Source organism: Mirounga angustirostris, unplaced genomic scaffold, assembly GCF_029215605.1.
Source record: "Mirounga angustirostris isolate CCGP_5_RB_7025 unplaced genomic scaffold, mMirAng1.0.hap1 SCAF_1, whole genome shotgun sequence".
In the NCBI taxonomy this organism is placed as follows: domain Eukaryota; kingdom Metazoa; phylum Chordata; class Mammalia; order Carnivora; family Phocidae; genus Mirounga; species Mirounga angustirostris.
The window spans coordinates 104,993,904-105,010,704 of record NW_026991709.1 but is presented as its reverse complement, the minus strand read 5'-3'; the positions used below and the strand labels follow the sequence as shown (position 1 = coordinate 105,010,704).

The 16,801-nt window shown below is 40.6% G+C and overlaps 1 protein-coding gene across 1 annotated transcript in view; it reads right to left on the bottom strand.

Moving 5' to 3' along the window:
• VEPH1 (ventricular zone expressed PH domain containing 1) overlaps window positions 1-16,801 on the bottom strand; it is a 224,363-nt gene that overhangs the window by 107,402 nt on the left and 100,160 nt on the right. Inside the window, exon 7 of the mRNA XM_045903484.3 lies at window positions 15,501-15,721. Coding sequence (XP_045759440.2) covers window positions 15,501-15,721 — 221 coding nt within the window. The remainder of the gene's footprint in view (window positions 1-15,500; window positions 15,722-16,801) is intronic.

Below are 16,801 nucleotides of genomic sequence, written 5' to 3'. Positions count from 1 at the left end.
GAAAAGGCCACACTGAAGAGGGTAGGAGGGGTAGAGACATGGTGGAGGCTAAATGGACCCATGGGTCTGTCCATGGAGGAAGGGACACCATGGGCATCAAGAGGAGAAACAAACCATTACAGCAAGTACCCCAGGCATGGGAAACCCACACAGGTAAGATGAATCCCCATAACATTTGGCTTTGGAAACCACAGGGGACTAATTTCGTGAATTCTTACAATGGGGGCTTAACACATGGAACTTTAAAAATCAGCAGGCTCCACTCTGGGAGAGCCAGAGGGCAAGAGGAAACAAATTCCTTGCCCTTAAAGATACAGTACAACAAACAGCTCTGTAGAGATACAGCCTAGAAGTAGCAATTTGAAAAACATTTGGGGTATATGGGAAGATTTATTTACTAATCTCAGAGCATGTGCTGGAGGGACAGACATCTTTAGGAGACTTTTCCAGGAACAAAGGAACTGACAAGCACCATTTCCTTCCCCTGCTTCCCAGCCTAGACACATGGACACCTGTGGGAACCAGCACAGCACAAACACTCTCACCTAATTTGCTGACAGTGTGCCCCACCCCTGTGTTCTCCTGTAGACACACCCCCTCTAGTCCTGCTGCAGTTGTCTAAAGCAACTCAAGGTCCACTCCCACAATACTCCTGCATGAAGCATGCTAAGACCACAAGTTCCATCCCCACATCCTCCTACAGACCTATCCCCAGTGGGCTGTGGGCAGACATCTGGTCTTAATGCAGGCCCTAGCTGCCAATAAACCATCTCAAGGGACAACACAGGGAAAGCACACTGCTGATCAGTTCTACTGCATCTCTGGTAAATTCCTGGTCTGACTCATCTCAAGACCAAGGCAGACCCAAACTGACCCAATAATAACATAGGGAACAAACACTGCCCACAGCAGGCAAAGAGAGACAGGGCTGAAAGCAAAAGTGGCTCAGCCAAAATAGTAGGGTGCATTTAACACACAGAGGAGATATCCCTGAAGTAACAGATTCTGGTGAACAGGGGACATTGCACTGCAGGGCACTACAGGACCTCTTCTTCATAAGGCCACTACTTTCAAGAGCAGGAAATGAAGCTGAATTTCCTAACACATAGAAAGAGCACAAAGAGGAGCACCTGGGTGGCTCAGTCAATTAAGTGTCCAACTCTTGGTTTTGGGCTCAGGTCATGATCTCATAGGTCATGGGATCAAGCCCTATGTTGGGCTCCACACTCAGCTGGGAGTCTGCTTGAAATATTCTCTCCCTCTGCCCCTCCCCCCTCTCAAATAAAGAAATCTTAAAAAAAAAAAAAAAAAAGAAAGAGCACAAAGAGTTAGACAAAATGAGGAGACAGGGGAATATGTTCCCAAGGAAGAACAGGACAAAATCACAGCAAGAGAGCTAAATGAAATAGAGATGAGTAATATGCCTGATAGATAATTGTAAGTAATGCTCATAAAGAAAGAAAAGAGTAGAGGACCTCAGTGAAACCCTTAACAAGGAGATAGAAAACATAAGAAAGAACCAGTCAGAGATGAAGAACTCAATAACTGAAAGTAAAAATACACTAGAGAGAATAAATAATAGACTAGAAGAAGCAGAAGAACAGATCAGCAAACTGGAGTACAGAGTAATAGAAAGCAATCAAGCTGAAGAGGAGAGAGAAGAAATAATAATAATAAGTGAAAAAGACTTAGAACTCTGCAACACCATCAAGCACAGTAACATTTACATTATAGGGATACCAGAAGGAGAAGAGAGAGAAAAGGGTGGGGGGGGGCAGAAATTTTATTTGAGGAAATAATAGCTGAAAATTTCCCAATCTGGGGAAGGAAACAGAAATCCAAAACCAGTAGGCACAGAGAACTCCCAAAAAAATCAACCCAAGGAGTTCCACACAAAGACACATAGTAATTGAAATGGCAAAAAGTAGGGATAAAGAGAATTTCAAAAGCAGCAAGAGAAAAGAAAACATTACATACAAGGGAGACTCTATAAGGCTATCAGCTGATTTTTCAGTAGAAACTTGGAAGACTAGAAGAGAATGGTGTAAGATATTCAAAGTGCTGAAAGGAAAAAATCTCTAATTGAGAGTACTCTATCCAGCAAAGCTATCATTCAGAATAGAAGGAGAGATACAGGGTTTCCCAGATAAATAAAAGTAAAAGAAATTCATGACCACTAAATCAGCCTGACAAGAAATGTTAAAGGGGACTCTTTGAGTGGAAAGGAAAAGACATAAGTAGGAGTAAGGAAGAAGTAAAGCATTCGCTATTTGCAGATGACATGATACTAGATATAAAAAAGTCTAACAATGCCACCAAAAAAAAAAAAAACACAAAAACAAACAAACCCTATCAGAACTAATAAATGAATTCAATAAAGGCAAAGGATACAAAATCAATATACAGAAATCAGTTGCATTTCTCTACAACAATAACAAAGTAGAAAAAAGAGAAATTAAGAAAACAATCCCATTTACAATTGCACCAAAACAATAAAATATGTAGGAATAAACTTAACCAAGAAGGTGAAAGACCTGTACTCTGAAAACTATGAAATATTGATGAAGGAAATTGAAGTTGACAAAAATAAATGGAAAGATATTCCATACTCATGGATTGGAAGAACATATATTGTTAAAATATCCATACTACCCAAAGCAATCTACAGATTTAATGCCATCCTTATCAAAATATCAATAGCATTTTTCACAGAACTAGAACAAATAATCCTGAAATTGGTATGGAACCACAAAAGACTTGGAGCAGCCAAAGTAATCTTGAAAAAGAACAAAACTGGAGGTATCACAATCCCAGTTTTCAAGATATATGACAAAGCTGTAGTAATCAAAACAGTATGGTCCTGACACAAAAATAGACACTTACTTCAAAGGAACAGAATAAAATCCAGAAGGAAACCCACAATTATATGGTCAATTAATCTTTGACAAAGGAGGCGAGAAGATGCAATAGGAAAGTCTCCTGAACAAACTGGACAGCCACATGCAAAACAATGAAACTGGACCACTTTCTCACATCATACACAATAAACTCAAAATGGATTAAAGACTTAAAATGAGACCCAAAACCATAAAAGCCCTAGAGGAGAGCACAGACAGTATTTTCTCTGACATCTGCCATAGCAAAATTTTTCTAGATGTGTCACCTGAGGCAAGGGAAACAAAAACAAATATAAAGTATTGGGACTACATCAAATTAAAAAGCTTCTGCACAGCCAAGGAAACAATCAGCAAAACTAAAAGGCAACCTGCTGAATGGGAGAAGATATTTGCAAATGATGTATCCAGTAAAGGGTTAGTATCCCAAATATATAAAGAACTTATACAACTCAACATCAAACAAATAATCCAATTAAAAAATGGGCAGAAGACATGAACAGGCATTTCTCCAAAGAAGACATCCAGATGGCCAACAGACACAAGAAAAGATGCTCAACTTCACTCATTATCAGGGAAATGCAAATCAAAACCACAATGAGATACCACCTCACACCTATCAGTGTATGGCTAAAGTCAATAACCCAAAAACAACAAGTGTTGACAAAGATGTGGAGGAAAAGGAACACTTGTGAACTTTTGTAGGAATGCAAACTGGTGCAGCCACTGTGGACAACAGTTTGGAGGTTTCTCAAAAAATTAAAAGCAGAACTACCATGTGATCTAGTAATTCTACTACTGGATATTTACCCAAAGAATAAGAAAACATGGATTTAAAGGTATATGCACCCCTATGTTTATTGCAGCATTATTTATAATAACCATATTATAGAAGCAGTCCAAGTATCCACCCATAGATGAACGGATAGAGAAGAAGTGGTATATATATATATACACACATATACATACACACACATATACATATAGTAGAATATTACTCAGTTCAAGTTTTTGAACTTTATTTCAGAAATTTCCATAGCTGGGATTATTAAAGCTTAAAAATTTGTTAAGGCATAAAATACACCAAATATGCATACATCAGATATTCAGCATTATGCAAATTTTAAAATCTGAAAACATATGGCTTGTTAGAAGAAGAACTTCTCACAAATTCACAATTTTTTTTCTTTCTACATAAAGCTCTGGGTTATAACAACAGTTAATAGCATTTTCTTCCAAAAAACTTCAAATTTCATATGATTATAGTAAATCTTCCTGGATAATTTTATTGGATCAGTTTCTGGCTTTTTTTAAATATATTTTTTTTTACTTACAGAGATCTTCATTTTATTTTTTGTACTTTTTGTATCAATTTCCCTATTTATATAATAGGGAAGACAACTTTACCTAATTCATAGTGTTGTTACAAAGTGAAATGACAGAATCAGTGTGAAGCACTGTTCCTAACACACTGCTCAATAGATGTTAGATTTTATTAGTATGATTGTTATTATTAATTGATATTATTATTATTCCTTTGGAAACTTCCTCAGCATTGTCTTGTGTTAATAGATAGAGAACACATCAGTGGTCTAGACACAGACAGACCAATATTCCATACCCTGGAGGGAACTAATGTTCCCTGGAGAACGCCATGGCATCAGACTTTAGGAGAGGACACTCAGCTCCCTTTCCCTGACCCTGTCTCTAGTTATCAGGTGTTGGCTGTGAAGCCATGGCCTGAGTGAGTCAGACCTCTAGTAGCTGGAAGCATGCCTTCTTTCATTCTTGGATTGCCTTGTAACATCCCTCGGAGGGGACTTTGGGCATGAGAGAAGTTATGGATTATCCCTACACATCCATTGACCCCAAGGGGGGCAAGTCAGGCAGGTGCCTTTAGGGTAGGGTTGCCTGAAAAAATACAGGATACTCAACCAAATTTGAATTTCAGATCAACAACAAATAATTTTTTTAGTATAAGTATACCCCTAGTGGGATAAACAAAAAGTGTATTATACTATACTAAAATGATTATACTAAAAAATTATTTGTTCTTTACCTGAAATTCAACTGGGTGTCCTGTACCTCAATTTGTTAAATCTGTCTCAGGTAAATCTCTGCTACTCGGTGGGCAGGGACCTATATTGTTCATCTTTGTTCCCTTGTATCTGGCACAGTGCTTGACACACACAGGTACCTGAAGTGTTTGTGGAATAAATGAACTCAGACCACCTTGGTTTCCTAAGCCAGCCTACTCTCTGTGCCCCCAAATCCTCCTGAGTTCTACTAGATGCCCCTGAGGCACTGGCCACTTCTCTTGGCCTATAGGGGGTAGAGGGTGGGGTGGTATCATTTGGTAAATATCAAATGTCGAGAAGCAGGGAGCAAGAGTAGGAGTAAAATGATGGATTTGTAAATAAGAGTGAAGGAATGACAATAAAATATCTGGGCCAGAGAAGTGATCTCTACATATGATGAGGCTGATGAGCATTACTGATAAGTAGAATGCTCACCACAAAGACTTTCTTTCTACATGATCTTCCTTGTTTTTATGATTTGGAGATTCGTTAACATAGAAGTCAGGGGACAGGGATGGTAAGGAAGAGTCACCAAGGCAGCCAGAGCCACAAGAGGGACCAAAGTGAACATTTGTCACTGGTCATCAATCCACCTGGGTTTTGTTACAGAATTTTGCTGGCAGGGAATTAGGACATGCTTTGGTTCCAAAAGGTTGAAAAGTCCACGAAATGGAGGACAGAAGTCTGAGTTTATAATAAATTCATGCTTCTTCACTTCTCCTAGTTTTTAAATTTGGTCTAAAAAGACAGGAGAGAATTTGTTCAGAACCAAAACTTTTTCTGGAGATAAACTCTGTTTTCCTTGGAGAGCAAGGAAATGCATCCCAAATGCAAAAGCACTGGTGGAACCATTGGTCCTGTGTGTGTTTACTTGTGGGGGATGGGGGTGGGGGCCGGTGGGTTGGGCTCATGCAGGGGGTTGTTATTTCTCTTCCATTTGTCACTTTTAACTCCAGAGGTAATTTTACAGAAATTTTTGTCAGAGTTCTATAATCCCCTAAATATTAACTTGGCTTTAACTCAACATACCACATTTAAGAGGCTCAGATGATTTCTAGTCTGAACAGTTTCTGGTCTTGTTGCCAAAGTAAAGTTTTTAAAAGTACCTCTAGGGATGCTCAGGGGGAGGCTTAATTACCTCCCTCTTGTGTGAGCAGGACTCCCCTTGGAAACAAATTAGCCCTTGGGCAGCTAGCTCACTGCTCTCACTAACCCTGAAGATGAGACTATGAAGCTGGCAGGGGTAGAGAGACCGGCAGCCTCTCTTCCTGGCTCCTTAAGTCAAAGAAAAATAATGTTAGTTAAAATTTGACGATCTTGGCTTATGATCCCATGTCCAGAATAGGTACTCCTGCAAAGTTAAGTTTGTTAGAAGAGAAGTAGGAGAACATGACGGATCAAATCCACATTGGCGTCCTAAATTCTTAGGATGTTATGTTCCTCCTTCTTCAGCAATTTCTTGGCTCATCGGTCATCATGAGAATGACAGAGGATTCCCCAGCTCCACAGTGCTGTCATCTGTTTGGGGACTGTAGTAAGTAAACAGTGCTAGAACAGCCACCCTCAAATACTATGGGAAAGGACAATGATAAGTCTGGGTCTTGGTATTCTTGTCTGCCTCTGACCTGCTTCATGGGCAAGAGCAGGGACCAGTAGATGCCCAGTTATATGGGGACCAGTCATGCCACTGGTACAAGTTTGCCTAAAATGAAATGACTCTATGGTTTATTTCATTCACATAAGATTTTTCTTAAAGGGTTCTCAAAAAGAGATAGTTGTGGGGAAATAAGCTGAACACAGCCTTACAGGGAAAGTTTGTGACTCCAATTTCCTGTTTATTTGTGATGTGGTAAATCTCTTGATAAATCTAAGTCTCATTTTTGTCATATAAAAATGGGATTAATGATAGCGCATCATCAGATTGCTGAAAGCATTGTATAATGGATTTGACAGTTTAGCCCATACGGAATGGGCATGAAAAAGTCAAATGGTTAAATCCTGGGTGGCTGCTGCCCCGTGTGGGCACGTGACACCAAAAGAAGACGGCTTGTGTAGGTGATACCAAACCTGGAAGATGAGCTTCTCCTGCTCAGAGCCAGGGGGGGCATACAATGCTTTTACCCCTGCAGCATCCTGAAGAGTGTGGACTAAAGGATAGTGACCCTTGCTACTGGGATATAGAAATTGTTTAAAACAACAACAAAAACCACTTGGTGCTGCAAGCATAAATCCTGAGCAGTTGTAGACAAAGAGAATTCCCTGCAGTTAGAATAAAATTTAAAAGCCCTGATATGAGGAAGTGACTGCTCTACACAGATGCTCAGCCATTTGCTTACTTTTCATTCAGCCAGTGTGAGAGAGAATGGGATATGGAAAAAGGATGAGCGAAAAGGGCAAAGCCCCTGCCCTCAAAGTTCATAGGGCCAGCAGGATCAGTATCACCTTGCAAGTTGTGGAGAGGCAGAAGTTCAAGATCCACAAAGACATACAGAGTATAAGCCCACTGATCATTCATTTGGATGTTGCAGCAAAGTCAAATTGCTATAAAAGTTCTAAACTCTTATTTTCAATCACTGTAATAACCTTGTCACAGGCTAGTAAGAAACAGTTTGCCAACTGATGTTGGTTCATGAGCTATGTTTTCAGTAGCTCTGGCATAATGGACATGCTAAGTGAAAGCACCTACTGTAATGTCCACCTGGAACAGAGTTAGTACTTACTGAGGGCTTTCTATGCATGAGCCACTCACCGTTCAAATTTGCTACATGTATTACTTCTTGCATAATCCAGTGGGGCAAGTCCTATTACTGTCTCCATTTACAGATGGAGAAGCTTAGGCACAGAGAAGTTCAGTAACTTACTGAAGGTCAACAAGTAAACCCAGCATGAAGTATCTGCCTCCAGAGAACACCCGCGTCACATCGCTTTCCCGCTGCCTCCCTTTAGGTGTTTGGTTCAGGTTGCATCTGAATCTACCCCAGGAGTAAGTAAGACATATAATGGCATTGGTGGTAATGCAGTAACCAACAAGAGTCATTGTCCCCTCATATCTCTGAGTAACATCCTATGGGAACAGACACCAGAACAGAGTTGACATATAATCATTGAACAACTTTCACAGGGATCCGAAAAATGAATTTTGGCATCCCCTTTAACCAAAACTGAAAAGGTGTTCAAAACTCAGAAAATGTCATGCGAATAGCAAACTCCGAATTCAATTATTGTTCATCCCAAAAAGGAACCGGGGAGTGTTACCTCTCCTGCAAGAGGCTATAGAGGGTCAAGTCCCTCTTACCTCTTCTTCTACAAGTGCACTTTTTCCTTTTCTCCAGGCTAAAGCTTTGGTGTTTCCTGCCTTGTTTGAAATAGGAAGCCAAACCATAGGAGCTTGATGAAAAGTTCTTTTCCTTTTTGGTGTGTCTTGTGTTTTTAAACACTTCTGTGTTACAGGCCAGGAGCCTGGATCCCCTGGCTAAGCTGCAATTGCAGGGCTCACACCCCTTGGCAGGGCTGCCCCGCCTCCCATCTCCACCCCTCCTTGTCCACACTCACAGAGCCAGCCCCTCCGGGGCCCGCACATTCCGTGGGCTTGCTTCATTGTCTCCAAAGCTGACCATGATGTCTCCCACCTTCATCTCTTGCTGATAAACGAATTCCTGAAATACCTTTACAGACCTTCACATCACCATAAATGCTGCTTTAAGGAAGGACAAGTGGTGGAGTAAATGAACAACACATGGAGCATAAATGGTACCACATGTCAGACTTAATCTCCTCAGTAAGAAGAGGGGCAAAAAAAGAACCCAAAGCCCTTCCTTCCCTATGTGTGGAGTAACAACAGCCACAGCTACTGTCACGAATACCTGTTACAATTCACTTTTTATACAATGACCAGCATAGAACTCTCTAGATTGAAAAGATATACTTTTTTTTTTTTTTTTATTAAAACTCTGGTTACCTTGGTGGGGCGAAATTACATTCAGCTTTTCCTAAGCAGGGGGCAATGCTGACCAGAATATCACATGTTTTTAATTATGATCCCAAACCTCCCCATATTCCCTGAGCCAACAGTTGCTCTCAAAGAATCAATTTCTCTTTGTATAAACATGTCTTGCCTAAAAAAGTGGGAACTCTTATAAGCATTTTTAAGACTCTATTTTCCTTCCATAGAGCACAGGCTGTGAATATTAGCTCTCTCAAGTTTACGGGGGAGACTAAAGGGGCCCACAGAAAGATAGCTAACACTTCAGGGCAGGACTGGGGTGCAGAGGAGTGGAATGGCAGTATGAACTGTAGTAGCTCAGAGGAGAGAAGGTCAGAGTGGGTAGGGTTGGGTAGGGAACACCTCTTGGGAAAGTGGTACCAAAATGGAGTCTTAGAGAAGGGAAGCCTTCAAAGGGAAAAGAGGGAGGAAGAGGGCGTTCTGGAAGATAATGATAAAGGTTAGGGAGGTATCACTTTGGGGAGGAATAGGCAAAAGTCACCCTTGACGTTCCTTTAAAATTCTTTTGAATTATCCATGAAGTACTGTGAGCACTGTAAATCTCATCCACACTGACATTTGAGATCTACTGGACTAGACCAAAGGAAGAAACGACTGGAAATTCTATGAGCCAATGTCTGGGCATTTGCACTATTGCTCCCGCAAGAACTACCATGGACCAACAGGGGAGTAAGGATTGGATAGAGAATGCTCCTTTAGTCTCGCCTGCCCACAAGGTTTACCCCATTACACTTTAACGTGAAGGCTCTGTAGTCCTAATACATACTGAAAGACTTTTTTGTGAGGATTAAACAGTATAACATAGTCGAAAGCCCTTAGCACAAAATCTATCAGGTGGTAGGAGCTAGTTAAAGGCATGGTCAGACCTACAGATAACAGCCTGTTTTGCAAAGTTGTAAACAACTTGGCGCCCTGCTCTCTGCAATTTCTGTTGTGGACCCAATAAAAAGCCGTCACTCTCAGCCTCTTGGGCAATGCCTTCAGGGATTGTGTGGTACATCAGGGGTAGGTTCTGATGTGATCCCCAGGATATCAAGATGGGAACTCAGGAACACAGGTGGCAAAAGGTCTCACAGTTTGAAAAGAGTCTTTGCAGGCCATGTTGCTTGGCCACACATTAGGGCTATGCGCCCACTCAAATCCCTGGTTTTCCTCTGTAATCCATTTCTTTGATGTTTATTGCATGAAATTTAGGATAAACCAAAACTCTGGGGCCACTCCAAGGAGGATAGATTTCCTGGAGTCATTCCTTATGAACATCATCTCCTTATTCTGTTTTCCTTTAATTCTCCCTGACACAATGTTGTTTTATTGCCTTCCCTCCATGGTGTCATCTCTTTCCATTTATACCAAAATCAGATTTATACCTACCCATTTTGTTTTGACCGTAATTTACCTTTCATTCCCCCTCCCCCTACCCCCAGACTTGATTCTTAAAAACAAAGAATAAACACAAAATCTCACCACTACTGCCACCATTACCACCAAAACAACAAAAGAACATACCACCCACTTAACCAAGCCAGAAGTCTGGGAAAGCTTTAACCACATGCTTTGTGTTAAAACTTTTCTTATAAGCAACTCCGTGCCCTGCCCCCCCTCCCCCAGCTCCCCAGTGACTTGATGGCTTTGGCTAGGGTTTGAAAGTTGGATCGGAGGGAATTGTAAACCCCCTCTCTCTCTCTCTCACACACACACACACATACACACACACCACCCAGGCCTGGAATTTGGGGCTGTGTGCAGGTGCCCTTCCTCCTTGTCCTCTGGTTTCCCTAGGCCTCCTGGTTTCCCCTGACCCCCTCAACTCCTGTTTCTTTTAAAATTTCCATCTCTTGAAGTTTCCATCCCCAACTGGGGCCCTGAGCTTAACCACCTACTAAGACCACCTGTGATAAACTGTCCCCAAATTGTTGGTGCCTGATTAGAGCAGTCTCCCTGGAACCACATGCATTGGGCAAAGGTGTCTTCTAGTCGAATGATCATTTGAATGCTCAGCCAGAACACAGTTGCCAGGAGCTCACCCTCTCCTTCCCCAGATTCCCCTGGTTGGCATAAGGTTCAATGGTTAGATGGTTACAACTTTGCAAAACAGGCTGTTACCTGTAGGTCTGACCATGCTGGCTGTTCAGAAGGCTACTTAGGGCTCCCACAATTCTGAAAGGTATAGATCTTTTCCCTTATCTTGTCACTTCCTTTTTAATCCACAATTGCTGTTACCTCTTTTTGCTTCTCCAGAATTAGTTTCAAAATCTAAATGCTTTTCTTGACTGTCCTGTTGTTTAGCTCCTGTTGGTTTATTGTTTAGATATAAACGTTCTTTCTAAAACACAGGAACAAGAAAAGTGCAAGTGTGTACCTGGTGCATCTAATACAACTCGCCCAATTAATTCAGAATGGCTTGGCACAAAGAAGGCTCCTGTCTGCTTCAGTTTTCATTTTCTCTAGGATGCTAATTGTTTTTCTTCTGATAATCTTGTATTTTTGGCCTGAAGTCTAAAATCTGGCCTGCTGGGCTATGTGTCAGATTTGTAAATTAGATGACATCTGTTTTGAATTTTATCATCTTTAATTTTCTTTCCAACTCTCTTCACTTATTCATTTCCCCTTTAATTATAAGGATCACACTTTGCTGGGTGATTTAGACAAAAGTGTAGACCTTTCTTCTTTGGGGGACACAGATTAAAATTACTGAAGCTAAGTGGTCACAATGAAGGCTATTTAGGAAAAAGATGTTGGGAGAGAAGCCTTAGCAACCATCCCAGAGAGGATGAGCAGCTAATATGAAAGGCTGGCTGTCCACACCAGTGTTTTGAGGTTCCCACTGAATAATTACAGTCGACTAGAAGGAGATTGACAGTGAATGTTGAACACTGGTAAAGTGAGTATTTTGAATTGAGAAAGGTTGAGGTAGTGGAGATGGTGGTGGTGGTGGTGGTGGTACATGAGGTGAGTGGTGGCATTTTTATTTCTTTACATTTAATTTCTCTCTGTGTGTTTTTTTTCCCCCAGAAAAATTGAAGGAGGAAAACTTAAATGCATTCTCGTACCTATAGATTCATACTTTAATAGTAAAATCTTTTTTTCCTCCTATGTATATATCTCCTAAATTCTTCTTTTCGTGGGGAAATTGTTTATTGCTAACTGGGTTGGACCTACTTATTAAGGATCAATTTTCTTGTTAGAATGCCCAAGGTAACACCCTTGTGTAACATGTTTTTCCTTTATGTAAATATTTTTCACATATTTACTCTTGCAGATGCCAACTGGCGTCTTGCAACTTTGCATTTGTAGAGGCAATAGAGAGCGTGTAGAACACTGGCCAGAACATGTGCCTAAACTTTCACATCTGATGCACATGTCGCTCATCACTGGAAGAAGAACTAAGCAGGCTGGCTCTGCACAGAATACAAAATGGCTCCCCCAAACACCTGCTGTAGAGGCTCGAAATCAAATTTCTAAAACCACATCATCATGAAAATTGGCCAAAAGTGACTTTGTGCTTGCATACAAATGACAAATCACCCCTTCATGGTGCTGGCCTTGGATTTCTTGGATACTGCTGTGTTTAGGCTGTTGCTAGGCAGGTCATGGGTCTGTAAAAATACTATTTTTGAATAGAATATGTATGTAGGGGTAGTTCTCACTGTAAGAGATTTATCTCTCAGGAGACATTTAGCAACGTCTGGATAAATTTTTGGTAGCCATAAGTGAGGGGGAAGACTGCTACCAGCATCTACTGGGTAGAGTCCAGATGCTGGCAAATATTCTATAAGGCACAGGACAGGCCCATAACCAAGGATTAACAGGCCTAATTTTCAATAGTACCAAAATTAGAAACTCTGGTTTGTAGGCATTTATATATTGAGCCAGCCAACAACAGATCAAAACTATGGTGTTGAGAGCAAAAGCGCACTTGCAAGCAGTCTTCTTTGGATGAATAGCTTTTGTTGACTTTGATGACCCTATTAGCCAGATAATATTCTCTGTATAGTGAACTGAGAGATCCTGCCATTTGGCCCCCCTGCTCCTCTTTTCATGGTTATTAGCATCATCTTCCATGAGTATGCAGTCATTCCAACTATGTATCTTTGGGTTTTATCCACAATCCTCCCCTTTTCTTCACCCTGCCTCCTGTTGGTAATCAGTTCCTCATAATTCTGTGCTCTCCTAATTATAATGATATTCCCTGACTTCTTAGTCTAAATACTACTGGTTTAGTTCAGGCCTCCCTCACAGTTGAAAGAGCCCGAAAAAAAAAAAAAAAGAAAGAGCCTGTTTATTAAGTTTCCAATACTACTATCCTGGTCACTGTCTTGCCATCCTGCTGCTCCAGCCAAATCCATTCAGTGTTCCACATCTTTAGCTGCTTCCTCATTTACCTGGTCCTTCAGTGAAGAAACATTTATCAAGTGCCTATCTGCTAATTACTCTGTTAGGAGCTGTGATCATTCCCTGGTTTAAAATATTTCTAAGCCTCCATATTGCTTAAGGGATGAACCCCTCACTTCCTGACACAGCACGTAAAAGCCTCTGATAATCTGCCTCTGACCTAACATTTCAGCTTACTCTCCCACCCTGCCCTGATGTACTTGCTCCAACCACAATGAACCAATCCCTTTTCCTTAGTTTGGGTCACACACTCTTAAGCTCCTATAACTTTGCACATGCTATTCTCTGTATTTGAAGTCTCCTTTCTACCCTTATCTGAAAAACTCTCATTCATTCTGTGCAACTTAATCTAGTACCTAGAGAAATGCCCGGCCATGAAGCTACTCAATAAATAGGGGGTGAACTTAAATTTCAATTTCTCTGTAAAACATTCTATAATCTCCTGGCTGTTAGTTAATACATCTCTCATGCTCCACAGCCCATTGTATGCACTTCTACCCAAATCCCTTCACATACCTGTGAATCCCTTGAGGGCAGGGATGGTGTCTTATGTCTCTTGGAACCTCCAGACTCTGTGCCAAACTGGACATAAAGTGGACCCTGATGATTCAATGCTCACTATTTTGTCAAGGTGGCTTCTTACGTTTTTGGAATCCTTGATTCACACTGGAAATGGTAGGCATCATTTGATATCCCAAAAACTCACAAAATTTGACAGTGGTCTCAAATGGGCCCTGACCCTTCTCTAGAACTGAATACACTCCAGTGCATAGTGTGAAGATAAGGTGTGAGTCCATCCTCTATCACCTAGTCACTATTTAACCTTGGGAAGACATTTAACTCACCTCTCACCTCAAAAATAGAAGTATTTTTTCTTTTGTAAAATAGGACTAAAGATACCTGCTTTTCTTACCTTGTGGGTGATCATGAGGATCAAATGAGACTACATTTTGGAAACTGTTTTTTAACTTCTAAGTGTTATAAAACTTTCCAAGTCCTTCCCTATTCAAAATATAGCAAAATAAAATACATCCCTTCCCTTAATCTTACATGATCTTTATTTTTTTCCACAATTTTTTTCACAAACTTTGGCCAGTTTGATGCATTGTATCCACTCTCTCCCTTCAAACCCAAGCATTCTGTTTTCTTTCCACCCATACCACTGGTGGTTCATTCACCACAATTTTCAATACTTATGGCTAATACCCATGGACACTCTTCTGTCCTTCTCTCACTGGACTTGACTTCAGCCTGCCTCTCCCTGAGACATTCTCTTCATTGGAATCAGAGTGAGTTTCCTGAAACATGGATTCTGATAATATCCTGCCATGTATAAAACCCCAGAATGATTCTTCATAGCCTACAGAGTAAAATTCAAACTCCTTAGGAAGGTGTCAAGCCCACCATCATGCTGTCCCTGCCGACCCCTTCATTGGCATTACCTAATGTTGCTCTCCTTCTAACACACACCCTACCCATACAAAATGACTTCTGTTTCTAGAAAGTGTTATGCTCTTTCACATGCTCCCCAAAAGACAGCCTGGTGCAATCTGGTCACCTTTTAGGACTTGGTTCAAAATATCATCTCTTCTGGGAAGCCTTCCCTGATCTAAGCTTCCTATTTCTCTTCATACCTTGCAGAAGTAGATATACCTATCTACTTCTATATCTATACCTATCTGTGTGTCCCCAGACTCCTTGGCCACATCTTGATTAAGCATGACCTTCCCATTATTCTCTAGTTACCCACTTAAATATTTATTTCCTCTACTAGACAATGAGCTCTTTGGGAACAGGAATATGTTTTATCTCTCTCTATATGTCTAGCTTCTAGAAGAATTCCTGGGAAGAGTAAGCAATTGCTAAATGCTTCTTGACTGAGTGATATAAGCATTATTTGTATTCATTCTTATTCCTTTGCTACATTTTGTGCACTTTTTAGAAATTTTTTTGTTACATTCTGGTTTTCACAGATTTAGAAAAAATTCTGGCAAATGCCATTATTCGTTCAAAAGTTGCTCTGCATTGAGACAGTGGGTTTGGTTTTCTTTGGGAAGTTGAGTGCCTACTGTCTGTGCTACACCTCCATGGGTTTATGACATATCCCTGAGGTACACAGGAACTCCTGCTCACCTGCTGCTTCTGGCCTTGGCAGTTTCCAGTTGTTGGGTAAGGAGCTTGGCAATGGTGGTGAAGCTGTTGCTCATGCGGAAAATATCTCTGCTCTGAGGGCCCAGGATGGAGGAGAAAGCGTCAGTGATGCTCTTAATCTCCAGCAGGAGAATATGATGAAATGAATGTTCCATGTTGGCCAACTGACTCACCAGGAATGGCAGGCAGCTCCTGGCTCTCTCCTGCCAAGAACAATGAAGGACAGTGTGCACTGTTGGTGGGAACATAAACTGGTATATCCATAATGGAAAACAGTATGGAGGTTCCTCAAGAAATGAAAAAATATAACTACCATATGGCCAGCAATCCCACTTCTAGGTATTTATCCAAAGGAAACAAAATCATTATCCCAAAGGGATTTCTATACTCCCATGTTCATAGTAGAATTATTCATAATAGCCAGGACATGGAAACCACCAATGTGTCCATAAAAGGATCAATGGACAAAGAAAATGTGGTTTATATACACAATGGAATACTATTCATCCATAATCATGTCATTAAAAAAGAAGGAAATCCTGCCATTTGCAACAACTTGGATGAACCTGGAGGGCATTATGCTAAGTAAAATAAGCCACACAGAAAAAGACAAATACCGTGTGGTATCATCTATATGTGGAAACAAACAAACAAACAAAAAGTTAAAGTTGAACTCATAGAAACAGGGACTGAAGGGATTGGGGTGGGTGGGAGAAATACGGAGAAGTTGTTCAAAGGGTGCAAGCTTACTTTTAGCTATAAGTTGAAAAAGGTCATGTATAACATGGTGACTATAGCTGATAACACTGTATTGTATAATTGAAATTTGCTAAGAGAGTAGAACTTAAATGTTCTCATTTACCATCCCCCCCCGCCCCAAAAGGTAAATATGTATGGTGATAGATGCATTAATTAACTCAATGTGGGGGAATCATCTCATAATGAATATGTATATTAAATCATCACATTGCACTTTTTAAATATCTTACAATTGTACCAGTCAATTATACATCAATTAAGGCTGGAGGGGAACAAAAGAACAATGAAAAACAAAAATCTGTATTTTAAAAGAAAAACAAAGTCCCCTGATCAGCAGATGACATTTCTATGGGGAGCTGAGAGAGCTAGCTAAAGCTAAATAATGTCTCATTCACAGTGCCTCTGAATTGGCTTCTTTGAGATTTTAACTTTTTTCCTGATTTTCAGGACAAACTTTTTTTTTTTAAAGATTTTATTTATTTATTTGAGACAGAGAGAATGAGAGACAGAGAGCATGAGAGGGA